The sequence below is a fragment of the Lutra lutra genome, chromosome 1, assembly GCF_902655055.1.
Source record: "Lutra lutra chromosome 1, mLutLut1.2, whole genome shotgun sequence".
Classification (NCBI taxonomy): domain Eukaryota; kingdom Metazoa; phylum Chordata; class Mammalia; order Carnivora; family Mustelidae; genus Lutra; species Lutra lutra.
Window position 1 is genome coordinate 221,952,588 of NC_062278.1, and position 26,510 is coordinate 221,979,097.

Below are 26,510 nucleotides of genomic sequence, written 5' to 3' on the forward strand. Positions count from 1 at the left end.
TAACTCTCAAAAGCCGTGTTTAATCCTAAGACTCAAACAGAAGCGAGGCAAAGACTGCACACAGAAACTTCCGGAACATCCACCTTCAGATCCCCTGACGTTTGTCAAACACAGAAAACGGAGATTCTGGGTCCTACACCGACGAGTGACACGGCCTAGAGGGACGTGCCAATTGGGGTGGGGACCGTCCGCACGGACCCTGCAGCCGGCTCTGGCCTCCCCATTGGGCGGCTCTCAGGGCCGGCAGGTCCAGCTGGTCTCTCTCCCGGGTCACCCGTCATCTTAAGAGACACGGGGACAGGTGGAAAACGTTTTGTTTTTTGTTTTTTGTTTTTTTTTTTTAATCAACATCATTTCTCCTCGGAGCAGCAGGGCTGGCAAAGGCTGTATGTGAATCTGTCTGGCGCTGGTATTTTTTGGAATGGATCATGGTTGACCCCACGCCTGCCATCTGCAACGGAGCAGCGGACAGACCGGGACAGAGCTGGGACCGCGTGGCTGGGGGTCTGTGACTTCATGTCACGTCGGTGCAAACAGCTTTCGGGCTCGAGTCTGGAGGCTGTGTGGACGGGCGCGCGCCATGGCATGGGGGCCGCCGCCCTGCAGCCAGTCCTACGGCGGCATTTCCGTTGTGACGTTCAGAGAACCCTGTCAGTGAGGTAGAAGACAAAATGCCAATTCCAGAATATTCTCCACATTCCAGAAGCTCCCGGGTGGTTTAAATAGAAAGTGCGCTCGCCTGGCCGGTGTTGTTCCTAGAGGCCGGGCTGGGGTGGGGTTGAGAGCGTGCAGGTGCTGTGGGGAGGATGGGGGCCCGAGTCCATCTCAGCTGGAGGGACGGAGCCGAGCAGAGACGCAGCCCCGTGGACGGCGTGACCGGGGACCGGCTGTCCCGAGGCCCGGCTGAGACTCAGACCCAAGAGGCGACACCACCTGAGTTCGACACGTCGTGGCCGTTTATTCACAGGCGGAGAGGCTGGAGCACGGGCACCCAGGCTGATGGAGGCAGGGCAGGGCCCACCGGGCGCCCCCGCCGACCCCGAGGCGCGTCCGACCCCGAGGCGCGTCCGACCCCGAGGCATGTCCGACCCCGGTGCCAGCACGAGGGGGCTCTGCGGGCCAGAACCTGAGGGAGGACCAGAGCGGGAAGCACCAGATGTGGGCAGACCGGCAGCCATGGCTGAGCGCTTCCTGCTCTTGCCGAGGAAACACCAGGCGGACAGGCAAGACCGTGGAGCTGGGTGCTACTCCTGTCATGGTGACAGCGACAGTGATGTGACCTCGTGGGCCGGAGCGGGGGAGGGGCTCGCGGCAGCCACAGGAGCAGGGAGCAGGGCTGGAGAGGGTCCAGGACACAGCTGGGCTCAGCTTGAGGAGGAGGAAGAGCGGGGGCGTCGGCCAGACCGGAGCACCAATTTGGGGTGGGGGGGCCAGGCAGGTCCAGTCTCGGGGTCTCTCGGCACGGCAGGTAGCAACGAGGGCCCGAGAGTCTGTGCCACCTCCTAGGCCGAGGCGCCCACCATGCTCGTGGGCTCGGGGGTGCAGCCCGCGGGGCTCACGGGCTCCTGTGGGTGAGCCCCGGCCCCCTGTGGGTGCGCCCCGGCCCCGGTCTCCTCGGGCGTGGACACCTCCGGGGGCTGCTCTGGGGACACAGGGCACTTGGCCAGTCCTTCGCCTGGAGGCGGCTGCGAGAGGCTGCTGTCAGAGTCCTTCCCGGGCTGTGGGCCGGTGGCGGAAGACGGCATCCAAGGAGATGGAGGTAGGTCCTTCTGCAAGAGAAGAGGCCGCGTCAGGCCTGGGTGGGGCGGGAAGAGCCCGGGGCTGCAGGGGTGAGGCGGGCAGACCGGCTGGGGTCCCTGGAGGGTCTGGCTCCATGCCCAGGAGCCACCTTCCCTCCAGACCACATACGACCAGCAGCACTGGGACCCCAGGACGGCCACCCGACAGAAACCTTGACTCTGACATCTCTGGCTTGTCCCCCACCACCCGAACCTTCCAGAACTAAGTACTCACTGGGCCTGAGACCCTTCAAGGACGGCGGGCAGTGAAGCCAGCGCACTTCTCCGAGGGTCCAGGGAAGGGCTAAAGGCCCCAGCATCACACTACGGCGTCTGGGTAATTAGTTGGGGTGCCCGGCAGCCCCCCTCCCTCCGCCATGTCTAGGCCAGGACAAGAAGAGTGTTTTGCCGCAAGACATGTGACACAGTAACTCGGGGCTGCGGACCACGCTCGGGAGACACCGAGTGCCCTTCGGAGCTCCCGTCACGGAGGGGCCAGGCCCTGTGATTCACTGACAGGATGGCAGGAGGAGGTCAGCTCCGTCCCAGGGACACAGGCACACGAGACCTCGTGCTTTCACATCGAAGGCATGGTGCTCCAGTAAGAGGGGACTCCCGCCCTGAAACCAGCAGCAGCAAGACAAGCACCATGGGCCCGCTGTGGGAGGCCAGGGCAGGGCCAGTGCCCACTCTGGAGAGAAGCTCCGGGCCCCTCAGAGCTCGGCGCTGCGTTCCTGATGGTGGAAGTGCCTGGAAACCAATATCTGATCCAATGGTGTGTCACCACCCCTGGGACTGGCACTTCACAGCAAGGGCCGTGTCCACAAGCCGCACCCGGAGGGACAGAGCCACACAGGCTGACGCCAAAGCAAAGGCCTCTGGGAACGGGAAGCGCTGAGCAGGGACACAGGCTGTGGGGCTCGATCATCCAACTGGGAGGTTTTACGCAACTGTAAGTCTAGTTAGGGCTTATTGGGCTCTTACTGCTCGCGGACACTCAGAGCAAACTGGTATTCACCGCAAAGCCACTGCCCGTCCAGAACGTGCCCAGCTCCCCGCGCCAGAGTGCCAAGGCGCAGCTTGTCACCAGCGTGCAGGGCACCAGGTAGAGGAGGGCGGGCTGGCCGCGCTGCATCAGGGCCAGGGCCATGAACGTCACCAGGAGCCCGATGCCGTAGGCTGTGGGGAGAGACGGGCGACGCGTTACCCCGGCGGGCGGCCCCACGGCCCAGCTCCTGCCTGTCGCGGGCACGTGGAGCAGGACAGACGGACAGACGGGAGCGCATGGGGCGGACAGGAGACAGATAGGAGCGACACCGCAGTGGTGGCGAGGCCCAGATCTGGGCCGAGAGGCCACCAGACAAAGGCTTGTGACTACGCCTGAGAGTCCCGTTCCCGCGCCCTCAGTCAGAGAGAACTCTGCACACGAGCAACGCGGGCACACGATCAGAAGCCCCACGCTGTGCCAGGGGGACCGCGATGGCACAGCCATGAGACAGGCAGGGAGGCGGCAAGGGGCACGGGGCCGGCTCTCCCACCACACAGGGCACAGTAGCTCCTCGTCCTGACCGCAACCTGGGGGGCTTCAGAAAGGAGTGACAAGGAAACAACCATTTATGGCCTGGTCTTGGGCCCCTCATCCTGCCCATGGCTCTGGCCCGACCCTCGCCTGGTGCCTCGGGGCTCTGTTCCTCACTGCCCCGCATCCTAAATCAGCGGCCCAAGAGCAGGCAGCCTCAGGGGAACGGCGGCGTCTGCTGCCCATCGCGGGGCGCAGGCAGCGCTCTGACAACCACCACCAGGACGCAAGGCCTGGGGGCAGGTTCAGGGACAGCGAGTGGACGAGTGGCCGTGCCCGTGGCTGCACGAGCCGGGCCAGGAAGGGGCAGATGGGGACAACCCCGAAGTGCTCCCGCAAGGTCAGCCTGGGTCGTGCCCCCCCCCACCGCGGGGCTGTGCTCCGGCCCAGTGCACACAGTCTCTGCGCACAAGGAGGGGCCACAGCGCATCCCACCTGGAGGGACGGGGGGACGCATGTGTACCGACGAGTGCTACCGGCGAGGCCTCCCAGAGAGATGCCTGGAGGCGGGCAAGTCAACTGGTTTGGAAAATGTTAAGAGCAACCGGGGTTCCCCAGAAAAGGTCGCTTCCACATCAATGGCTTTGGTAACGGAAGAAAGCAGCAGGAGATGAGGACAAGAGGATACCACGAAGGAAACGCGGCCTCGAGAGTCGTGGGGACGTGAGAGGCCGGGCGCGAGGGCACTTACCCACGGTGCAGGCCACGAAGTAGACCCGGGACGACTGCACCTGGATGTCGAACCTGTGGCAGTACGCCACGAGCAGCCCTGCGGGGACAAGGCGCGTTGGCCGGGCTCACGCCACCCCCGCCACGAGTGCAGCCATGAGCCGCATCCGTGCCACGTCCACCTGCCCCGTGCAGCACGGGAGCCCCAGGGGCCACCCGCCCCCACCCGCTCCTCACCATCCACACCTGCCCCCGCCCGCCCATGGCCTGACACTCCCGAGGACACCCACCACGGCGTGGCGCGCCCCAGTACCTGGCACCAGGATGTCCCCGAAGCCCAGCAGGGAGAAGGGCCGGTCGCACAGGGCCAGCGGTGAGGCGTTCAGTCTGGGCACCTTCAGGACCATGGGGAGCTGGGGGGCGAGGAGGCGGCCATCTCCAGGACCCACCCAAGCCCACCACCCTCCTCCCAGCAGCGCCTCGGCCGCGAGCCCGCCACGTACCTTCTCGTGGGTGGCCGAGTCCGAGGGCCCGGTCGCAACCTCCACCATGATGCTATTCCCGCTCTAACAGAGAGGGGCCCGTGTCAGAGGGGGAGGGCGCGGGGGGGGGGGGCACGGCAGCAGGGCTCGGGCGGGGGCGCCCACCTTGGTCAGGAAGGGCGTGATGAACACGAAGAAGACGTCGTAGACAAACAACACCAGCAGCAGCAGCGTGCAGGCCTGGGGGGTGACGTCCTGATGGGCGCGCGGCGTGGCGGTAGGCACGCGGACCCCTGGGACGCGCCCCCCACCCTCCTACGAGGCTCAGAAGCGCCCCGTGGGGGGTGGGGTGCCGAGCCTTCCTCACGGCGTGCCGCATGCTCCCCCTCGGGGATGATGGCCCGGGCCCTCATGCAGGGCCGCCGACCACGCTTGCTTGCCCGTATGTGCGCCTCAGCCTGGAGCAAGCTCGCCCCGGCACAGCGGCCACCCCTGGAGGAGCCCCAGCCTGCAGCCCCGCCCAGGGCAGGGTTCCAGGGGTCCTCGTGGCTCTGTGGTCACTGCCATGGCTGTCACACTGGGAGGCAGGGCTGCAGCGGATCCCTGAGCCCTGTCACTGGGGAGGCGGCAGGAAGGACCAAAGCCCGAAGACCTCGCTGCCCGGGGAGGGCCAGGGACACCCGAGCACAGGCGGGTGACGGCAGGCCTGGGGCCACTCGAGGTACGTGGTGGGCATGGAGGCTCTCAGGACACAACCGTCCCGCCCATGCCCACCCCAGCGGCCCCGTGTCCTCGGGCTCTCACCTTAAAAGTGGGGAGGCGGATGGTCTTCAACATGTGGAGGCAGAAGGCGACGCCCAGCGCATCCTGAAGGACCCAGGCCCACCTGGAAGGCAGAGCGGCGTCACCGCTGGGCCAGGGGCTGTGCCGGAGGCGTCACCCGCCCGCCGCTCCTTCCTCAGCTGCTGAGGCGGCGAGTCTCCCGAGCTGTCCGTGCCCAGCCGGCGGTGACAACTCGGCTGCCGGCCCCGGCGGGATGGGCAGGGCCGCAGGCTGTGCCGGGCGTGGGTGGGGAGCGGCCCTCTGACACCACACGCCCTGGGGTCTGTCCCCCTCTGGGGACAGCGTCCACACTCACATCAGGGGCAGGCACAGGGATAGTGCAGCAACTTGAATCTCTCTTCAAAAGTACTTTTCCCACAACCTAGAAAAGTCGAACTCGCGCTCAGCCAGGTTCCACACCAGCCTCTCAGCCTGGGAAACGGGGGCTCGGGGACTGGGAGGCGGAGGGGACACAGAGGTGCGCGTGTGACCGCAGCACCGACAGGGAGCTGCCACCATGGGGCCACACCGGCCACGTGCTGGCTCGCCCCCACTACCCCATCTGTGCCGAGGTCGTCACGGAGCTGGAGCTGGTCTCCCGGCCAGGGCAACCAGGGCAGCCACAAAGAACAAAGCGAAGGTTTGCCGGCGGCCAGTTGGCGCCCAGACGCGGTGGCAACGGGGCCTGTTCTGACTTTCTAGAACGAAGCAAGTCTTCTGGCTTCGATCTAACTGTGAGAGCTCATGTTCTCTTTGTGTACAAAGGACTCAAAATATTTTCACGTTTTCCTTCTGCCAATTACATCTGTCACAGATCCAAGTGGCAGCACCGCCAAGAGCGGTTCACCGCCTCACAGAGCTCAGAGCCGCGCCAGACGGCGTCGCGGGGAGCGGGGAGGGGGGCCCACAGGCTCCAGGCCTCCCTACACCCCCCGGCGCCCTGGAGAACATGCGTTCGGGGCGCCCGGGGTCAGGAGGGCGGGCGGCATCTCGGACCCAGATCCCAGTCGCTGGCGACCCCGCGACAGCAGGACAGACGCGCGACCCCAGACGCGGCCGCCACACTGGCTGCCACACGGCCCACGCTCGCAGCTCGGGGAGGCGAGGCCCAGGGTGTCTGAGGACAGGCGGCAGACGGGAGGCACTCACTGGTCCTCGTTCCGGAAGGCACCCCACAGCACGCTGACGGCCAGGCAGAGCAGCGCCAGGAGCAGCAGGCTGACCGGAGGACGCTTGTGGAAGTACGGCAGGTTGTTGTCAGGGACCCTGAGGGCGGGCGGGCCGTCAAGGGGAGCTGGCTCCTCGCCACCGCCTAGCACCCGGGGGGTCCGCTCACCCCCGCCTCACCCCCTCGTCCACTGCACGTTCCCTACGAACACCCCTCTTCACGCCTTACGGCAGCTCCAGGAGGGAGGTCCCCAAGGGCAGAGCAGAAGGCAGCAGGGTAGGAGACAGACCTCCGCCTGCACCCTGCACCCAGGAGCCCACAGCCCAACCGCCACAGGCCCCTGACCTCTGACCTTGGGACAGCAGCCTGGAAAGGCCTCACCCCACAAGCTGAGCTTTCTGAGCACCGTTTGGCAATGGGCCACTGGGCCCATCAGAACCAGACTAGACCCCTTCCAGGTCTGGAGCAGAAGCGCTTGCGCCCCTGTGGTTCTGCCCTGCCTGGGACCAACACACATTCACGCTGTCCCCACAGGGCCTAAGCTGCAACGGGGTGGCGGGGAGGGGGAGGCCGGAGAACTCCCCCCTTCCACTCTGCCCTGCTCTGAGGCCAGGAGCCGCAGCCCGCACGGGGTGGGTGCGGGATGCCTGCCCACGGCCACAGGGGAGGGAGGGGTCCTCGGCACCATCCAAGTAGGGCTCGGAGCTCCCGGGGCCAAGAGGCGGGAGACCAAAGGGGCTAGGCCCAGGCACCGGGGCGGGGGCACAGGGCCCGGCGGGGGACGCCCCCTGGGGCTTACCTGCACCTGCCAAAGGGCAGCCTCTGGACCAGCGGTGACAGACAGCTGTAGAGGCCGGTGGACGAGGACAGGCAGAAGATCCCGATGATCACATAGACTGCAGGTGGGGCCGCCAGTGAGAGGGAGGCCCACCCCACACCCACCGGCAGGAAGGGCCCCGCGGGGTCGTGAATTCAGAGTGAATGGGAGGCACAGCTCCTGGCCCCAAGGCCCCCTCCTTCGGGCTCCATCCACCCCACAACCAAGCAGCAGGGCTCCTCCAGGTGGGGTGGGGGCCTGGGCCTCGGTCTCCCCAGGGCACGGTGGGGCGGGGACGCACCGAGCTGGTCGTAGAAGTAATACAGCAACACCAGCATAGAGCAGCACATGACCACGAAGACACAGATCATGACAGGGGTCACGTCCACCGCCTCGTCCTCCTGCTTCTCGGGCCCGTCATCCCGCTTGTGTTTCATGTACCTTCTGGGGGAGGCACAGACGCGTCCAGGGGACGCCCTCTGGCTGGCACAGCACCCAGATGCTGGGGGCTCCCTCTGCACGCCCACTGTGTGTCCCTGCCGTGTCCTCCACGGGGGGCGCCACACTGGCGCCAGGGACCTCGGGAGCCACGCGGTGACAGCCACTTTGATGGCGAGTGACAGGATCCCCTCGAACAGCGCTGGGACCACCCACAGGCCTGCCCAGCGCGGGCCCCATCGCTGGCCTCCCCGGGCACTCACTTCTTCACGTCCCGGCTCCCAGCCCAGTAGCCCCCGAGGGCCACGGTGCCCACAGCCATGACGAAGATGATGACCATGTTGTAGTCCAGCATGGGCTCGTTGGGGGCGTACAGTGCTGCCCTCACCGCTCGGCCGAAGCTCTGCCTCAGAGAACGCGCCGGAGCTCAAGGCTGGGGCCGCCGTCCCTGTCCCCTCACCCACCCCAGGGGGCCTGTCCCGGAGGGCCCCGAGCCCCAGGCCTTCACCCACCACTCCCACCCAAAAAAAAATCAACTCTGGCAGCACGAGCTTCCCACGAGGTCAGGGGAAGGGGCCCGCGCACATGTGGGGACACGAGCCCTGAACCGGGACACGCATGTGCACAGGAGGGGCACGTCGAGTGGGGAGCGTCTAGCAGGCTTTGGGGGGGGATATTCCGACGCTTCCACAAAGACAGAACGTTCCTGTTCTTCTTGCGTCTGGAAGCTCGCCGGTTCCCGAAGGCCCCCCGCAAATTGCGGGCGAACGCGGGCCCCTGGTCAGACGGGGCCGGGCGGGGGCAGGGCGGCCTGGGGCCCGGGCACTCTGACCTTGGGGCGGTTCTCCATTCCTGCCCTCTCCCAGGGAGCTGGTGACGGGTGCGGCGTGAACCACCCACCCCCCAGGCACGCACCGACCAGCGCAGACAGAAGGAGACAGGAAGCCCCACCTTGAAGATGTCCAGCATGTCCTTGTGGCTGAGCAGGGCCACGGGAATGCCAATCTCGTCATACTGGGTCTTGTTGCCTCCTGGGGGGACCTGGGGGCCAAGGCAGGGAATGCGGCAGGGACAGGACAGCTTACCAAGGCCCACCCGGGGCGAGGCAGGCTGCCCCCAACCGCGGGGTGCGCCGAGCCTGCCCTCTTGGAGGGTGCAGAGACGGACTGTGTGTGTGTGTGTCTGTCCCTCCCTGCAGGGGAGAAAAAGCTCTGGCTTCACTTTCGGGGCCTCAAGGTCAAGTCACTTAGGAGCAACCCTGCCCTGGGATGCCACCCGCCCTCAGAGGGCACCCCCATGCTCTGCCCTGAGGCCTTGTAGGACAGCCCTACAGGACCCCAGGGCCGCTCTGGGCCGCGAACCTCCAAGATGCCCCATCCGGCACAGCCCGGGGCCCTACCAGCGCCTCCTTGCTGACGATGAGCAGCCCGCGCGCCCCGCCGCCCTGCGCCAGCCGCACTTTCTCGTAGAAGGTGCAGTTGCCGCGTGCCACCAGCGGGATCTGGTTGCTGAAGCCCCTGGCTGGGACGTCGGGCGGGGAGCAGAGCATGGAGGCCGTCCAGTCCCGCAGCTGCAGGAGAGACTGGGGGGGGGCGCGTTTACACAGGCTGATCCAGGAATGTGGGGGGAGGGGGATGCACACACGTGTGCCCGCACACACGTTCACACGGACCTGTGCGTTCATACACATGCGTGCCCACACGCACTCACACACACGAGCGCATATGTACACACACCCAAGCGCGAGGCACACGGGAGGAACGGGGTGAGTGCTCAGGGGAAACCGTAGCAAAACCTCGTAGCAAACCCTCAGTGCCTGCCCGGCTGGCGGGAGCAGCAGCCTCAGGCTGAGAATCACGCATGCACCGCTGGGCTGCTGGTCCCGCCCTCACTGCTCTAGGGACCCCAGTGCCAGCCGGCCCCCCGCCAGCGTGTGGGGACATGGCCAGTGCCCCTAGTGGGAGCACCTGGACATCTTTTGTTTCTGACCAAGGACACTGAGGCCCAGAGAGGTTATAGGGCCGCTCCGGGGCCACCTGAGACCCCAGCAGCCCCGGGAGTGTGCCCAGACCCCCCTCATGGGTTTCACAACTGAGGCCCTTCCTCTGTCCTCCTGGACAGACCCGACCCCAAGTCCGAAGGGGGCGTCCCACAGCACCTCCGGGCCTGCCAGGCCCACCGAGAAAGACCCCAGTGGGAAGACCGTCCTGAGGAAGGACCTTGGTGGGCACTCACCGCTTTGCCAAGGTCATGTGGCAGGTGGGCCCACTGTGGGTTGTAGAGTATGCAGTAGTCTTTGCCTTTGGGACCCCCCGACTCGGAGACCACGTGCACCATGCCGTACTCACAGGCCACCTGGAGTGACAAGGCAGGGGTCAGAGCGCTTGGCAGAAGCATCAGGGTCTGAGCCAAACGAGGACAGCCCCCCACCCAGGGCTCAGGCTGGTTTCCTCCCTCCTACAGGACAGACGGGACACCACCAGATGCTGGAGATGCTGGAGAAAACAACGAGGGCAGCAAGGGTGGGGACGAACGTCCCCAGGGAGACCCGGGTGCTGACTGTGGCCCTGTCAGGTCCTCTCCCTGTGGCTCCTACAGAAGGGACAGCACCACCCTACAGGGCCTCGCACGGGATCAATGGGACAGGAAGAAGGCAAATCCCGTGCCTCTGTCACGAGGGGGACATGGCGGGCCGCAGACCCATCCCCAGGCCCTGGGCGGCGGCTCAAGGCCGGGGAAACAGGGCAAGGCCTGGAGGAGCTTCCAGCACACCCGCAGGCGGTGGGGGGGGGGCACCCCTCACCCGCAGGCTCCTGGAAGAACTACCTACTGGCCACTGACTGGGAAGACCAGCCGGCTCCGGGCCCTAGTCCCACACCTTACTTTCCGGGGGGACCTCGCAGCCTCGGTCACATGACTGGCCCCTGCCAGGCACAGGCCAGCGGAAGCCCAGTCGGGACCGGCCGCCCCGCTCAGAGGCAGGGCAGAAGCAGGCGGTCTGCAGGCCGGCCGCCCTGGGGCTGGGAGCTGGGAGACTCTGCGGCCCAGGAGAGTCACGCAGACACCCACGGGGCATGGCCGGCTCTCCGCGCAGGCCCGGAGCCCGCAGAGCTTGTCTCCCCACCCTGCCCCAGCTTCCCAGAAGGAGGAAGAGGAGCCGGCTATTGCCACGGTCCTCCTCCCAAGCCCACGGGACAGCTGGCTGCTCGGGGAGGGCCACGCCAGAGGGTCCTGACGACCCAGCAAGCAAGGTGTGGGGCACCACCCCGAGTCCTCGGACACCGGACGCCCCTCAAGGATAGCGGCATGGCGGGGGGCCTGGGCCAGAGGGGCTGACTCTCTTTTTTTCAGTCGAACACCAGCTTACTCTCCAGGAAAAAACGCAATTTCATACAAAGGTGTCCCCACTTCCTGCCCACCCACGTCTCCTGCCTGGAACACCGCAGCCCTCCCCAGGTTGCTGCCCGGCTGGCTGGCAGGCCGGTGCTGCACAGGGGGCCCTCTCCCACCTCCTCCCTGGGCTCTGGCCGGGGCACAGAGCCCACCACAAGCACAGGCTCCATCTCTTGGGAGCACTTTGTCAGCAGAGACTCACACAGCATTCGGGGCCCCGATCTCAGCAGCTCTGCCCCAGGTGGGCTCACCCCGAGTGTGAGCAGGTGCCAGGGGCGTGCTGAGGGAGGAGGGGTCTTAGGAGAGAAGCCCGGTGCTAGAAGCCGAGGGGGTCAGTCCGGCCACCGCACCTCGGGGCGCCCCGCACACCTGGCCCAGAAGCCTGCTCTGGGCACCTTGGGCTCACAGGGGCCACGCTTCTGGAGCTTGAGCTCCCTGTGGGCTGCGATCACCCAAGACTGAGATAGAAAACTCCCTCCTTGGACCCCCAAGAATGTGCCAAGGAGCCAAACTCCTAGAGCCACTCATCTGGACGCGGACACTCGATAGGGTCTGGCCAACACCGCAAGCCACACACCCCGCCGTCGGGGCAGAGCGCACAGCAGACGGCGCCGCAGGTCCTGCGGGATCATGGCTCCCGACACCAGGCCTGGGCCACTGACCGGACCCCATTCAGCCAGACCGATGGTGGAGGCCTGGCGAGGCCCGGCCACTCCAGGGGCTTCTCACCCAAGCCCTGGTCGTGCTGAGTTGACGGCAGCGTGGAGACCCGGGGGACCCTGACCCCGCAGCTGGCAGGGTCCCCAACGACCGGCTCATCCAGCGGGCACCTCTGACCTGACCCCGCTGCCTGCTGCCTCGTGCACTGCTGGGGGTGTGGAGGGGACGCTGAGCTCCACGAACCCAGGCTCGTGAGGGGAGGAGCCGGGGGCTGCCTGAGGCCAACCAGGGGTCTCAGAGCACCTCAGCAGGCCGCACCCTTCCCTCATCTGCCCTGGCCAACCTCCGCGCACCTCTCGTGGCCCCTCATTCCCTCCACTGGAGGCAGAATCAGGAGCCCTCCCTTCCACTCTCCCCACCAGACCGCACCCGCCAAGGGCACCTGTCGCGCGGCCATAAGCGCTCTACCTGTCCATACACGGCTTCCAGAGGGTCACCCCAGGCTCAGAACCAGGGGCCAGGGTGGGGAACGGAGGATCCCCCGACACCCCGGCCTCCTGCAGCCCTCCTTCTGCACTTTTTTTTTTTTTAAAGATTTTATTTATTTATTTGACAGAGATCACAAGTAGGCAGAGAAGCAGGCAGAGAGAGAGGAGGAAGCAGACTCTCTGCTGAGCAGAGAGCCTGATGCGGGGCTTGATCCCAGGACCCTGGGATCATGACCTGAGCCGAAGGCAGAGGCTTTAACCCACTGAGCCACCCAGGCGCCCCATCCTTGTGCACTTCTAAATGAAGTTTTATTGGAGCACAACTGCCCCATTCCCACACGCAGGGCCTCTGGCTGCTCTCCGTGACCCCGGCAGAGCTGCCAGGTTGCAGCCGAGACCACGTGGCCCATGAAGCCAGAAACGGTCACGGTCTGGCCCTTTTCAGGACACGTCTGCTGAACCCTGTTCTGTGGGGTCCAGACTGTGGGGAAAAGTGTTGTTTGTGTAAAATGGGGACGCACAAAAACTGCTTCTCTCTACAAAGGTCATTTGCAAGCAGAGAAGCGCACCCCATGGACCTCACTGCCCACAGCCCGCACGGCCGGCTGCCCATTAGGAAATGAGCCCACGCGCACGTCAGATGCCAACGTACGGAGTGAGAGGATCCAGACGTTCTCCAGAAGGACCCAGCCCAATCCGGAGAGCCGGAAATCGCTGGGACTACCAGACAGACCACCTTCCGACACATCACAGTCTCTAAGCAGGCTTGGGAGCTTCTAGGGACACCACGCTTCGGGGAGACCACGAAGGCATCCGCAGGTGTCTGAGAAACCTCATGAGTCCAGGCCGGAAGCAGTTGTGCTTCTAAGATTCGGTCAGTTCCAGAACGGGGTGGGGACATAAGAACCCAGGAAGCATGGAAAGAAACACTGAGGCAGAGGAGGAGCGGGGACAGGTGCAGGAGTGGGGGGGTGCGGGTGGCAGAGGGGACAGGCTGAGGAGGGCAGAGGGGACAGGTGCAGGAGTGGGGGGGTGCGGGTGGCAGAGGGGACAGGCTGAGGAGGGCAGAGGGGACAGGTGCAGGAGTGGGGGGGTGCGGGTGGCAGAGGGGACAGGCTGAGGAGGGCAGAGGGGACAGGTGCAGGAGTGGAGAAGGGAGGAAAGGGGTGGGGAGAGCACTGACCCGACTTCAGATCTGCTGAGTAGCAGACCCACTTGTCGCCACTGGGGGACACACGTCTATTTGGGGACTCCCTCGCCCAGGGTTATAAAATGGTAGCAGGTGAATTCGGGGCTGCCCACAAGCAGCATCCCAGCCGGTGGAAAGCTGGCCTTATCCTCAGGCACCAGGACCCAAACTCCCACAAAGAACCACACCCACCCACCACAGTGCCGTCTGTCCTATCCCAGGGCAGACAGATAGACAGACCTGGGCTCTGCGCCCGGAACAACCAGCACAAGTGCTCTCATCACACGCTCCGACACCGTCCTCTGCTCACACACAGGACAAAGTCCAAAACCCTCAGCCTGCCCAGGAGCACCACAAGCCTTCGCCACCTGCCGGGCGCCTGCCCTTTACCCTCAGCCTGGGAGCCACTCCTGCTGCCCCTCCCCCGTGCCCTTCAGCCGAAGGGGCAACCCCAGCTCTCTTCAAGGGCACCTGAGGGCCTCCTCTGGGGTGTCATCTTTCTCGGGTGTGAGCATGTTACCAACCAGGGTGGACTCCTCACCTGCTCAAAATGGGTCGTCAGCTCTCACACCTTCACCCCTGTTCCAGCCGCTCAGCCCCGCGGCCCCTCCCTCTGCCTTCGACACCCAGCAAACTCCTGTTCATCCTTCAGAACACCCCTCGGGGGTCCCTGCTTCCACGAAGCCTCCCCAAGCAAACCCGGTCTCTCCCTCCGTGGGGCCCCCATTGCCCTGTGTCCACTTCTCATCCGGCTCCCATTCAAAATGTCCCTGTCCCCGACGGACTTAGACTGCTGAGGAAAGTGAGGGAGCAGCGTTGGGGCAGCGCCGGGGGCTCAGCCCAGAGCTGGGGAGGGGGCAGCCCAGAGAGCTTCTCGGGGGTGGGGAGAGGGAAGAACTCAGCTGAGACCAGAAGCACGACCAGGGGCATTCCAGGGACACGGGGAAGACCAGAGAGCAGAGTGCCCTCAGCGAACTAGGAAAGGACAGGAAGTGTCCCAGGCAGCCAAAGCACAGGCGCTGGCCGCCTCGGGAAGGCTCTCTTCTGGACGCAGGACCTGACACACTTTCAAAGACCTCGCTCCTGCTGGGTCTAGTCTGGGAGGGGACTGGGGATGCGGGAGAGCACCAGCCACCTGAGGCCGCTGTGGAGAGGCAGTGGGCTGGGGTGCACCGGTCAAGGGGAATGGCTGCGTTTGCAGGGCGGTTAGGGACACCGCGCCCTGAGCTGCATGACCCAGGGCAGAGCGGGTGAGGACCTGCGCTCACGATGACGTCCATCAGCCGGCGGGCGGCAAGACCCCGCCAGCCTGAGACCCTTAACGTTAAGTGCCGGAGAAGGAGCACATACAGCACCCCGTGTGCACCACCGGCCGCGTCCTCACTGCACTCTTCTCCTCCTGCCGCAGGTGACCAACTGACGCCCAAAGGGGCTACCTTCCTTGCCCAAGGTCACCGGACGGAGTCCGTGGCGGTGACGCGACCCCACTTCCAGGGTGGGTCTCCTGGCCGCTCCGCGACACGGCCAGGCACCGCGCGCCGTGCTTACCACAACCACGCGGACCCGCGCGAACATCGCGCGAAAGGGGAAACTGAGGCTCGGAGACTGGCAGCCGCCCGGCCAAGGCCACGCAGCCAGGCAGGGGCGTCCCCGGCGGCGGCTGGATACCTCGAAACGGAGCGGGGCCTGGGGAGGTAGGGGGACTCCCAAACTCCAGACCCAGACGCGCCGAGTGACGCTGCAGCTGGGGAGGGCTCCGAGGCGGGGGAGAGAGAGTGGCCGGGGACAGGCCCGCAAGGTCACGGCCCGGCTCCCGGCCCGCGGGCCACTCGCGAGGGGGGCGCGCAAACCCGAGGCCGACCCCCAGGCCAGGTCGGGCGGGGCCCGCGCGCGGCCCGGGGCACAGGGGCCGGGTGTCACAGCCGGCGGGGCCGGCGGGGCCGGCGCAGCCTCACCTGGGCCACGAGGAGGAGGAAGGCCGCCGCGAGCCGCGCCAGCGCCGCCGCCGCCGCCATGTCCGCGGGTTCCAGCCGCAGGCGTCGCCAGATGTTTCCCAGCAACGCCCCGGCGCGCCCGGCGCGCCTGCGCCGTCTGTGCTCCGCGCCTGCGCGCGCGACCAGGGTCAAAGGGCGCGCGGCGGCGCCTGCGCAGAGGGGCGCGGTGCGGCAAGATGGCGGTGAGCGCGCGGCGCGGCCGGCGGGGCCGGCGGGGCGGGCGGCGTGGGACCCGGCCGCGCTCCACCCCTCACGCGCTTTGCTTCCTCTGCAGGACAAAGAGAAGAAGAAGAAAGAGAGCATCTTGGACTTGTCTAAGTACATCGACAAGACGATCCGCGTGAAGTTTCAGGGAGGCCGCGAAGGTGAGACCCCGCCGCCCGCACCCCGTGAGCGGCCTGGGGCGAGCGCCGGCGGAGGAGGGCGGCGGAGGATGCCGGCTCCGCCTCGAGCGCTTGGCCGGGAGAAGTCGGGCGGACTCCCAACCCCGCCGGCGTCGGCGCTGCGCCTCGCGTTGCGCGCGCGGGGAAGCCAAGGCCTGGGCGGGGGCCGGACAGCCCGAGCCGCGGACGTGCCGCCGGGACAGGCATCCCCGGCTTGCGCGCTGTGCGCCCCTCTCTCCCAGTTCCTCCCGGGCGGCTGCCCCAGCTGGCCCATGATGCTCGCTGCCCGGGCTCCGCGCTCGTGATTTTGGGGCCGGGTCGTTCTCGCTCGCGGAGCCTGCCCGGGGCGACCCTGGGTGCCGCTGGGGCCATGTGACAGCCCAACCAGGCATCTCCCCGGGGAGACCACCTGCCCCTGCAGTCAGCCTTGAACGCGGGCTCCGCTCGCTCGGGCGCCGTCAGCCGCCGCGATCCCGGGGAAAGGACAGCCTCGTGGCTCCCAGAAGCCCTGCGCTACCTCAGGGCTGCCGAGGGTGTGCCGCGCAGTGGGCCGACAGCTCGGGCTTGTTGCCGGTTGAGATGGAAACCTGTGAGCTTCGTAGCTCTTGCCGGCTTTCTCCCGCAGCACCCCGTGTAGACCGGACGGAGCCGCGCAGCGGGCGGAAGGGGAGGTCTTCGGGGACAGGAGGCTGCGGGAACAGACCGAGGGGCCCTCCTCGCCCTCCTTCCAGGGGTGGTGGGGATCTCTCAGGAAGACCAGCTCCCTGGAGCCAGCCTGGAAGTTCCAGAGTGACTGGTGGACGTTGTGTTCCTGGGAGAGCCCAAGCTGCAGTGAGGTTAGGGGCGTGGGCTTGCTGCAGGTCACTCCTTTTGGGGTCTCTTATCTCTTTTTTTTTTTTTTTATTAAAGATTTTATTTATTTATTTGACAGAGAGATCACAAGTAGGCAGAGAGGCAGGCAGAGAGAGAGGAGGAAGCAGGCTCCCTGCCGAGCAGAGAGCCCGATGCGGGGCTCGATCCCAGGACTCTGAGATCATGACCTGAGCCAAAGGCAGTGGCTTAACCCACTGAGCCGCCCAGGCGCCCCTCTTATCTCTTTTTTAACTCCGGGTTAACGCCAGAGTCATTTTCCTGCTCTCAGCTGGAGGTTCTTGCTCTGGGAAGCATCCCTGACCCTCCACTCGGGGCCACGCCCCTTTGGTGTAAGCGCCGGGTACCACCTGTCGGGGTTCCCTGACACTGCCTTGTGCATCTTCCCCTGAAACGCAGTGAGGCCAGGGCAGGAAGGAGGCCCGGTGCTGTGCGTGCATGTGGGCAGTGCGGCCTGGGTATCCCTGCAGCCTAGCCTCTGGGGTCGGAGCCCTAGCGCTTCGGCACACCGCCTAGGGGACCTGGGACAGCTCGCCTTCCCTGAGGCTCCGCTCCCTCGTTTCTTCCCTCCGCCTACCTGACAGGCCGCGGTGAGCCCCTCCAGGGCTGTAGGCAGGCTTAGCTCGGTTCCCGACACCAGCAAGCACTCAAGCGACACCAGCAAGCACTCAAGCGACGTCCTGTTCCTCCAGCTGCCTCTGACCTCCGGGGTGTGTCCTGAGACAGCGATCCCGAGGCGAGGCGAGGGTGCCTGGGTGTCACCGGCGTGGTTCACGGCGCGGTGCCTGCAGGTGGGGGCGGCTGGCAGTGGTGAGACGGCTCTCGCTTCCCAGGGTGCTCGTGCGGGCTTTCCACCCTGCGTAGCAAATCGCCAGCCCTCGAGCAGCTCAGACAGCGCGGACTTACCGTCTCGCAGCGTCGGTCAGGACGGAGCTGGGTGCTGTGGCTCCTGTCTCACAGGTCGCAGGAAAGCAGTATCGAGGAGCCTGTCCTCTCCGGCCCGGGCTCTTCCCCTGCCCTGCTGCTTGTTGGCGGAATTCAGTTCCCTGTGGCTGTAGGACGGGGTCTCCATGTCCTGCTGCGCTGTCTGGGGACATGTGGCTCCCGAGGTGGCCTGCCAGCCCTTGCCACAGGACGCTGTCCCCAGCATGGCAGTTTGTTCCCTCGGGCCCAGCAGGAAAATCCTTCCCATAGTTCCAGTTTCTTCTTTTACGAAATTCCTGTTCCCTTCACAGCTCATCTGATTAGGTCAGGCTGAGCGGAGTCTCTCTCTCCGGGAGCTGGAAGTGCACTGGTTCGTTTGGGGACCTCAATCACTTCTGCAGACTCATTCGTTTTCCTAGTCCTATAACGCCCTTACAGGAATGACCTCCCGTCATATTCGTGGGTCCCCACCCACACTTGGCGGGAGGGGTGACACAGGGTCGTCACCGGGGTGGGAGACATGGGCTCGCGCCCCACTGAGGCAGACCCACAGGTGTGGGCGCAGTGCCTGCTGCTCATAACCCCATCGGGCAGGTGTCCTCGTGACCTTTGTTTTGCAGGGTGGGGATTGGGGGCAAGCAGGGAGAGGAAGCCACAGAGCCAGGGGATCTAACCCAGTAAGTAGGAGACTGGCAGACATTTTCCATGAAGGGCCCGAGTGTCTCTGTCACAGCTGTCACTCCTGCCCCTGGAGCAGGAAAGCAGCCACGGACCGTTCGTCAGCAAATGAACGCGGCTGTGAGCCAGCCTGGCTACTTAGGGAAGCGCAGCGGGCCGGCTTTGGCCTGCGGGCTGTACTTTGCAGACCCCGCCCTACACCCGTGTGGCTGCGGGTCACACCAGCCGAGCTCGAAGTACAGACCCCACAGCTCTCCCCCCGTACTGACATGGGGGCACACCCGCTTCTCCCACTGTGCCTGGGAAGGGGAGGCCTGCGCAGCGGGGTGGGGGGCTTTCAGACCAGATAGCTGGTCCCCCTCATCTCCCGCGCATCACATGGCGGCACTGGTCGTCGCTCCGCTCCTTCCCGTGCGCGGGGCCGTGGTTGGTAAGGTGGGAACAGTCTTTGACAATCCTAAGTATTTGAAGACAATGAGACACTTGTCACACGTTTCTGTATCCATAAGGGGAGTCTCCGCGTGGCGCAGCCACTCCCGAGCGTCTGCGTGTCCCGGCGCTGCTTCGCCCCAAAAGGGCAAGCGGGTGGTTGCTGTGGAGACATGGGCCCAGACCACGGGCCCACACTGCTGAAACTGCCCCCGCAGGCCCTTTGCGAAGACGTTTGCCGCCCCGTTCCGTGGGCGGGTTGGGCTCGACCTCCTGGCTCCCCGGCTGGAGCCCGCCCTCACCCCATCCCCGAGCTGGTGTCCCGGCTCTCCCGTCCCTGGAGAGGCACGTGGGGGAGCCCGACGGCACCGGTCCCAGACAGCCGCTTCCCTGATGCCTGTTTCTCTTCTCGGTGGTTCCTACAAGCCAGTGGCATCCTGAAGGGGTTCGACCCGCTGCTCAACCTCGTGCTGGACGGCACCGTGGAGTACATGAGAGGTGGGCACGGCCGCGGGGCGTGGGGGCTCCTTGCCCGGCTCGTCCTGCCCCAGGCCCCCCCAGCCGCCCCCGCACTGCGGACACTGTGCTTGTGAACCACATGGCTGGTCTCCCGTGTCTCCTGCCACCCCTGGTGGAGCCTCCACTGCTAGCAGAGGGTCCTGGTCCCTGTCACCCCAAGTTTCCAGATCCCACACGGCAGCGTAGGGCGGTCAGCCGGCGGCTGCCCATCTGACACGAAGGGCAGCTCAGCTTGCCTGAGGCCCAGGAGGGCGGCAGTCCTACCCCTCGGGGACTGCCTGTTGTACTCTGGTGACAGTCACAGGGCCCCCTCTTTGTGGGGGAAGTGCGGTTGTGGCTGCACAGCCGGCGCCCCAGACCTCTTGCTTTGCCCTCAGTTTCCCCGCTCCCATCTGGGGCCACCCCTGTGGGGATCCTGGCCCAGCCTCCGTGGCCAGATGATGTCTTCCTTTGTGAGAGCCACACCACGAAGGCCTGTTAGGAAAACATGCCGGTGCTGCGGTGCACGCTGGGCCTCAAGGCCCCAGGAGCCTGCTCCTCCGGGGCGGCCTCACCGTGGTGGGGCCTGTGCCGTCTTGTCACAGCCCCCAACGTCGGTTCCTGGAGGGATCAGGTCTAGCACAGAGGTTACCCCTACACGATCTGGTCAGGGAGAGCTGTGCCCCAGAGACCTGGTCTCCGGCACGTGGGACCGCCTGGCCCCCAGCATCCTGCAGAAGAGATCAAGGTTTTCAGCCGCTGTGACTGGGCCTTTCATCCCAGCCCTAACTGCCCACGAACCTGGGGCTAGCAGTACCCCCACAGGCCTTCCAGGATTTTCCAGGAGCCGGGAGTCCCAGCCTAATTGTTTTTCCAGCAGCTCCTAACGTGGTCCCTGCTGGCTTAGCCGCCAGGGTCCCCGCTTAGTGGTGCCCCGGAATCCCCCCATGCCGTGTTTGCTTGTAGAAAGAGGGCAGGCGTGGCCCGCTGTCGCCAGAGCTCCTCCTGGCCCTCGTGGTCCAGGGCCATCTCAGAGACAAGGGCAGCGTGGCTGGGCTTTGGGAGGAGGGCCAGGCACTCACCCCGTGGCTCAACCCAGCATGTTCCCTTTGATTTGGCTTCTTAGGGCCACACCCCCTCCCCACCCTGTCTGTCTGCAGTTCTCCCTCATCCCCGTCCCTCGGGTCTAGAAGCCACTGGGGGCCGTCTCACTGCCACTGTTTCCTCTCACTCCACAGACCCCGACGACCAGTACAAGCTCACAGAGGACACCCGCCAGCTGGGCCTGGTGGTGTGCAGGGGCACCTCTGTGGTGCTCATCTGCCCGCAGGACGGCATGGAGGCCATCCCCAACCCCTTCATCCAGCAGCAGGACGCCTAGCGGGCGCCGTCGGCCGCCCAAGGACTCGGAGCTGCCCTCCCCTGCCACGTGTGCCCCATGGGACGGTGCTCTCCTTTTTATATCGGTTATGTTTCTGTTTTCGTAATAAAACTGCAGACCCCAAGTGTCCCGGAGCCCCAGAACCTTGCTCTCAGCCTGGGCTTTCTGGCAGGCCCTTCCTCCGGGGGGCGGGTACAGCCCACTGGTCGGTTGGGTGCTGGGCCCAGGCTGTCCTCGCCAGGGAAGAGGGCCGTGTGAGGCTGGAGCCCCCAGAGCGCCGTGGCAGGTGTGGCCCCCCAGGCCAGCCTGTGGGTTGGGCCGCACGCGCCAGTGGGAAGGCCCCAGTGGCCCATCCCTGCTTCTGCTTTGTCCTTTCAGTGCGCCCTGACGCTGGCCAGCAGGGTCCCCTGAAACCAGGGCCTCCTGGGTCCACACGAGAACAAAGCAGGGAGATGTTCATCTCGGCTGGGCCCTGCGGCTTCTGTCTTCCCCTTAGTCCCGTCCCAGCAGCCCCCTGAGGGCCTCTCTAGACTGCCACCCTCCCCGGACGGCTCCAGACCACCCTCAGGAGTACCTGTCCGTGTCCTGTCTTCCAAGTGGGACGTTTTCCCTGACCCTTGTTTTCTAAACTCCGTGTACTTGTTAGGACTCCCCAGGGGACTGTCCCTGCTCCAGCAGGCTTCCTTTGCCCAATTTGTCACCCAGGGGGGCTGGGAGGATCTGTGGCCCCATCACCCCTTCACGGCCAGTGAGGCACGTACCAGAGGCTGGTGGTAGTCAGGACCGGGGGCTGGAGGGGCTGAGAACGGGGGGGTCAGACGGGCTCAGAACGGGGGCTGGCTGGATGCACGAGCTACCGTTGGGCGTTGCCACCAAAGAAACCGAAGCCGCCGGCTTCCAGATTATCGCGGGGATCTGGGTTCTGTGGCTGTGGGCAGTGTCCGCTGCTGCTGCTGGGGAGAATTCGTTGTCCGCCACGTGGCCAAGCCCCGTGCTCGCTCCTCACCCCTCCCGCCTGCTTTCCCTGCAGCCCCGCCTCCCTTATGAGAGGCCTCATCCCAGAGCCAAACCCTCAGCAGCTTGGCAGGTAGGGGGGGACGAGGGGGACAGATGCAGGGCTAGCTGCGGGCGGCAGGCTGTGACCTAGAATCGGCGTCCAGCCTTCCCAACCTCAGTGCAGGGGAGCAACTCCCTGGTGCCTGTTTGACAGGGTCAGTGAGGCCATGTGGGGGAGGGGCCAAGCCCGCAGGCACGGGGGCTTCTGCTTGCTCACACACCGAGTCCGTCCAGCGGGGCTGAGACCTTGGGGTCACTACTGAGTCGGCCCAGAAGCCTTGACCCCAAGGTGGGGGGGAGTGTGCAGCAAGGTCTTGGAGGTCAGCGAGACATTAGAGCCCCGGGGGCAGCCTGGCTTCCTGTCCCACTGCTGTACCCCCCGTGCTCTAGACCGCTCCCCACCCTCCGTGTCCCCGCAGCAGAAGTGGCCCTCTGTGGCCACAGAGCGCAGGGCTCAAGCCCCCTCCCTCCGTGGCTGTGTGGTTTAGAGGATGGGTCCCACCTCTCTGAGGCCCCACTTCTCAAGTTCAAGGAAAGGCATCACACCGTGACTCTGAGGCCAGGTGCTGGGCCACCGCTGTGTAGGGAGTGGTGAAGAGCGCAGGGCTTTGTGTCAAGTCTGAAAACGAGAACACGATGCTCTGGGGCCCTTGAAAGAGGGAGACTTCACCCCTGGGGGCTCAGGCAGAATTCCCCAGCAGGCGAGTAAAATGGGCCTGTCCCACGTAACCATATCTGCCCTAGAGAGTCCGTCTGACCTGGTTTGTAGAAGACTGGAAATAACCTCGCTGCCCGTCACCGGGGGTCTGCAGCGTAAACTCCGCTTCCTCCGACCAACTGGAAAGTGACTTTGTGCAAAGAGGAAGCTCTCTGCACGTGGGGCGATGAGATAGAGCCACTCGCTCTCCACAGCTGTCACAAGCGAAAGGGGGCATCTGCACCCCCCAGAACCCGGGCACCTGCTTTGACCATCAGGACGTGGTGGAAGGAGCCTTGCAGCGCCCACCTTCCCCGGCGACGTGCGCCACGGTGGAAGGAAACGAGGCCCCTGCCCAAAACCCTGAGAGGGTCTCACAGCCCCAGCCCAGGTGCCCCCGCAGTGGGGGGAAGCCCCCCACAGTAAGCCAGGTGACAGCAGCAAAGGGATTCACAGCCAACCTGCAGCGTCCCGGGGAAAACCAGTCGGACGCTTCTGAGCCCGGCAGTGTTTGTGACCCAGTGACACACTCCTGAGACTCAGGGACAGTGTGACACAGCTGGGCACGCCAATTCCTTTGCTCTGACCCCATTTCCTCAGGACGAGAGTGGTTGAGAAGGCCTCGTGCTTCTGTGCTTTTGAAGGTCTAGAGAAGATCTGGAAAGATTGTGCTGACCTGGAAGCGAAGACGGTGCTCGAGGGGGTGTGGGCCTCTTGTTCGTGTTCTGACGTCTCACGAGAGAGTAGATATTTAATATCATGCTGAAATTTTAATAGTTCACGAGGAGCCAGGGTAGGAGACCAGAAACGGGGAGACGCAGGGGTGGACGTGGGGAGACAGCACAGGCGGAGCAGGGAGGGGGGAGAAATGAGGGCAAGGCAGCTTGGCCGGTGACACCGGATCCCATCCTCCCGCCTTCCCGGCTGGGGTATAAATCCCCAGCCGGCCCACCAGCCGGCCAGCTGGCGGCCATGCCCCAGGGAGGCGTCCCCCTCCCCCTGCCCAGATCCCGCCCTTCGAGCTCCCCGGCCGCTGCTCGCACCGGCCTTGGCACACGGGGCAGATGCAGCGGCCGCCGGACCAGGGGCCGGCGCTGCTGCACGTGCACACGGTCACCACGGCCCGCGGCTTCCGGGTGCTGGCCGAGAGGCCTCGGGTGTTGTCCGCCGAGGCCCCACTCTGGGAGACGGTGCCAGCAGCCTCTGGCCATGCGGAGGGAGGGGCGGGGCCCAGCTGGAGGCCGGAGCAGCCGGAGAGACCCGGGACCCCACCACATGGCAGATTCTGGAGGCTTCCAAAGGTGGACGGGATCCTGAGGTTATGGCCGGTCAGCCTGGCTGCCCCGTGCAACGGCTCACACACCCCGGGCTGGCACAGGCCTCCCCAGACCCTGTCACGCCCCCGCTTCCAGATGAGGACGCTGAGGCTCCGGGGGTGGGCAGCCCCCAGCATCCTCTCCCCGGGCCAAAGCGGGGTGGGTGACATGCGTGTCGGGGACGGGCGCACGGGGGAAGGAGGTACCCCCGCCCAGCCCACCCTGGCCCCAGCAGCTCACGGGGAGCCATCTCCTCCCTCTCGCACTGCGGGTGCCTTCCCGCCCCCGACGGCCAAGGAAGGACCTGCCTTCGACCACCACACCCCCGCGGAAGCACCCAGACGCTGCAGCGTGGGGCCATCTGCTGCAGAGCCCGGAGGCCCCGTGGCATCCGGGTGTCCCTGTGCGTGTCCAGGCCTCCTGCCCGTGAACCCGCACAGGGCTCAGCTGGGGGCCCAGGTGTAAGGGGCTTTGGCCCGCAGGGTGAGCCTGGGGGGGCTCTCACATCCACGGGGTTATGGCTTGAGCTCGGGGCTGGCCCCCCGGACCGGCTGCTCCCAGCGCCGAGCTCACCCAGAGCCTCACCACCCGCAAGCACAGCCGCCCCACGGCCTCCCTGTTAGACCAGGAGCTGTGGCCTGGTGCCCTGGGGAGACCCCGGCCCTGAGGCCTCCACCTGGCCCATCCCAAAGGCGTCCCTGGAGGCTCCCGGTCTGTCTCCTCCTGAGTAACATTCAAGGACAAACGCGGAGTTTGAGCTGAGCAGGTGGGGTTCATGGAAGCGCGTGTGCTCCCAGACGTGAGAGTGGGGGTCTCCAGGGACAGTGGGGGTGTGGGTCTACCTGTGACCAGACCCCCAACGAGGGGGTAACATTTGTTACTCGGGGGGGACTTTGGGAGCAGGTTTTGCATCTTTCCTCCCTCAGTGGGTCAGGGCCTCTGCCTTGTTGGTCTTGGGCCTGTCTGGTTTGACCTGGCTTCCTGGGGTTTTGTGTGGGGCCGTCGGGACCGGCCTCTGGCCCCCCCTTTGCTGGCCTGCGGACGTCCTCTTAGAACCTGCCTGGCCGCCACCTCTGATGTTCCCCTCAAGGACTGGGCGACAGTCCCTCTTCTGTGATGACCTCAGAGCGAGCGGGACGCTGACCTGCCTGGGACCCCAGAAGTCCCCGTCCAGGTTTTCGGAGCCCTGGAGGGACAGCGGGGAGCAGCTGACATCTCGGCTCGCCATGTTTGGGGGTCCCCTTCAGTGTTGCCATTCTCCGGCAGCTAGAGGTTTACCTGGCCCAGGCACGAGGAGATGCGTTTCGTGCGGGACTTGAGGCTCTGGGGAGTGGACATCAGGATGGGGTGCGTGGTCAGGAAGAGGCCAGGGAGAGGCGGTGGGTGCAGCGAGAAAGGCCCAGGAACCTGGCAACACGGCACCCCCCAGGAGAGGCGGTGGGGCTGGGTTTGGCGGCCGCCCCACAGACCTGGAGGTCTCCCTCGACCTCCTCCATGGGCTGCGGCGACAATGACGGGTCTGCTACCCCTGCTGGTTCTGCTCGCAGGAGATGGCGGTCTTTGAGGGGGGTGCAGAGGGAGCTCTTGGCCATTGAAGTCCCCTTGCCTTGAGGACTGCAGCAAGGGGCAGAGGAAAGAGGGCACCTTCTGCGAGGCTGGTGGACGTCCACTCTTCAGAGCCTCCCTGGTCCCAAGGCTCTGTCCAGGGAGGGGCCCGGCGTCCGGGCAGAGGGGCTGATGCGGGGCACCCGCCGCTAGAGGCTGGCGGAGGTCCTGCTTCTGTGAAACTGCAGCCGTCGGTGGGCCCCGCGCCGTCCTGGTCCTCGGCCAACTACCCCTCGGCCACCACTTGCCCTTCGGATATGAGTGAGGCGAGGGGCTCTTCAAGGTCAGGCATCCCCCATGGGGACTGTGGCCCCAGGCACTTCATCGTCTGCCCTTTTGTCCAAGCAGGTCGGGGTCTGGGCCTCTTAAAACCTCCTGCAGGGCTTTGGCTAGTTCCCAAACCCTGGAGTCCAGACCCTGGAAAATCCTCCCAGCCCGAGGGACCCCCGAAGTGCCCGTCTTCCCAGGCTCGGGACGTTGTCCCAGGCGGGTCCTTGTTGGGGACTCCGGGCCTGTGTCAGGGCAGCTCTCTGCCCTGGTTCCGGGGGACATCGGTCCTTCCTGGGGGGTGACAGTGGAGCGGGTCACCCACAGGCTGTGGGGGCTCCCTGAGTTCTCTGGTGAGAGCATGGCCTGGCGGGTGGGGCCTGTCCCTGGAGCCCTGTGGTCCCTGTGGCAGGACCTGAGGTCACTGCTGAGCCACGCTGCCACGGGGACCACCTGAGCCGCCGGCAGACGTACTGAGACTCCGGGTGTCTGGGCTGACAGCGCCGGGAGGAGGCACGACAGGGTGGAGGGGATGGCAGCTCCGCGGGGCCCACAGGGGTGCCAGATCCCCCGGTCCTCCCCGTCGGCTTCCAGAACGGGCAGGATGGGGTCCTGCAGGGAGACCGAAAGGCCCCGGAGGCCACGCTTCAGGAACGGGTCTGTTATGGGCGGGGTTCAGGCTTCGAGGGTGCTGGCCTTTGCCGGGCCAATCACCCTTGTCCTTTAGAGCAGTTTCAGCCGGCGTCACAACTTAGCCTGTCCTGGGGTCCCCTCGTGGCACACTGAGGACTCACCGGATCCCATCCCTGCGGCCGGGGCTCCTCGCTCGGAGGCTGGCCCGGAAGAGGCCCCCAGCCCCCCGGGGGGCCAACAGGAGCTCTCGGGGCGGACAGAAAATCTCTTTCCAAGACCGGGCCTGGACGTTCCAG

General features: G+C 65.7%; 2 protein-coding genes across 5 annotated transcripts; one reads left to right on the top strand and one right to left on the bottom strand.

Annotated features, from left to right (window-relative positions):
• Positions 1-15,583, bottom strand: SPPL2B (signal peptide peptidase like 2B). Of its 4 annotated transcripts, none has more exons than XM_047707261.1 (15): positions 15,439-15,583; positions 9,989-10,108; positions 9,153-9,335; positions 8,705-8,794; positions 8,017-8,156; positions 7,617-7,759; positions 7,298-7,394; positions 6,480-6,596; positions 5,313-5,394; positions 4,674-4,748; positions 4,530-4,592; positions 4,340-4,439; positions 4,049-4,126; positions 2,797-2,957; positions 1-1,769 (listed from the first exon to the last, which is right to left on the bottom strand). In XM_047707261.1, the coding sequence occupies exons 1-15, from the start codon at positions 15,496-15,498 to the stop codon at positions 1,503-1,505; spliced, it is 1,776 nt and encodes a 591-aa protein (XP_047563217.1). In that variant the 5' UTR covers positions 15,499-15,583; the 3' UTR covers positions 1-1,502. The 4 variants fall into 4 exon arrangements, with proteins under 4 accessions (XP_047563217.1, XP_047563206.1, XP_047563235.1 ...); XM_047707250.1 differs by lacking the exon at positions 15,439-15,583 and adding an exon at positions 10,632-10,844; XM_047707279.1 differs by having other exon boundaries at positions 1,637-1,769; positions 2,763-2,957.
• LSM7 (LSM7 homolog, U6 small nuclear RNA and mRNA degradation associated) lies at positions 15,561-20,767 on the top strand. Its single transcript, XM_047707293.1, has 4 exons — positions 15,561-15,659; positions 15,752-15,842; positions 19,188-19,259; positions 20,498-20,767. Exons 1-4 carry the CDS (start codon positions 15,654-15,656, stop codon positions 20,638-20,640), a joined length of 312 nt encoding a protein of 103 aa, XP_047563249.1. The 5' UTR covers positions 15,561-15,653; the 3' UTR covers positions 20,641-20,767.
• Positions 20,768-26,510: the final 5,743 nt, after the last annotated feature.

Excerpts from the sequence above, each read along its gene's own strand:
- LSM7 (XM_047707293.1), top strand. Across the intron at positions 15,843-19,187 it reads GTTTCAGGGAGGCCGCGAAG|CCAGTGGCATCCTGAAGGGG; the intron begins GTGAGACCCCGC and ends GGTTCCTACAAG. Across the intron at positions 19,260-20,497 it reads CACCGTGGAGTACATGAGAG|ACCCCGACGACCAGTACAAG; the intron begins GTGGGCACGGCC and ends CTCACTCCACAG.
- SPPL2B (XM_047707250.1), bottom strand. The coding sequence starts at position 10,829 with ATGCCCCGTGGGTGTCTGCGTGACTCTCCTGGGCCGCAGAGTCTCCCA. Across the intron at positions 8,157-8,704 it reads ACATGCTGGACATCTTCAAG|AGCTTCGGCCGAGCGGTGAG; the intron begins GTGGGGCTTCCT and ends TCTCTGAGGCAG. Across the intron at positions 2,958-4,048 it reads CTTCGTGGCCTGCACCGTGG|CCTACGGCATCGGGCTCCTG; the intron begins GTAAGTGCCCTC and ends CTCTCCCCACAG.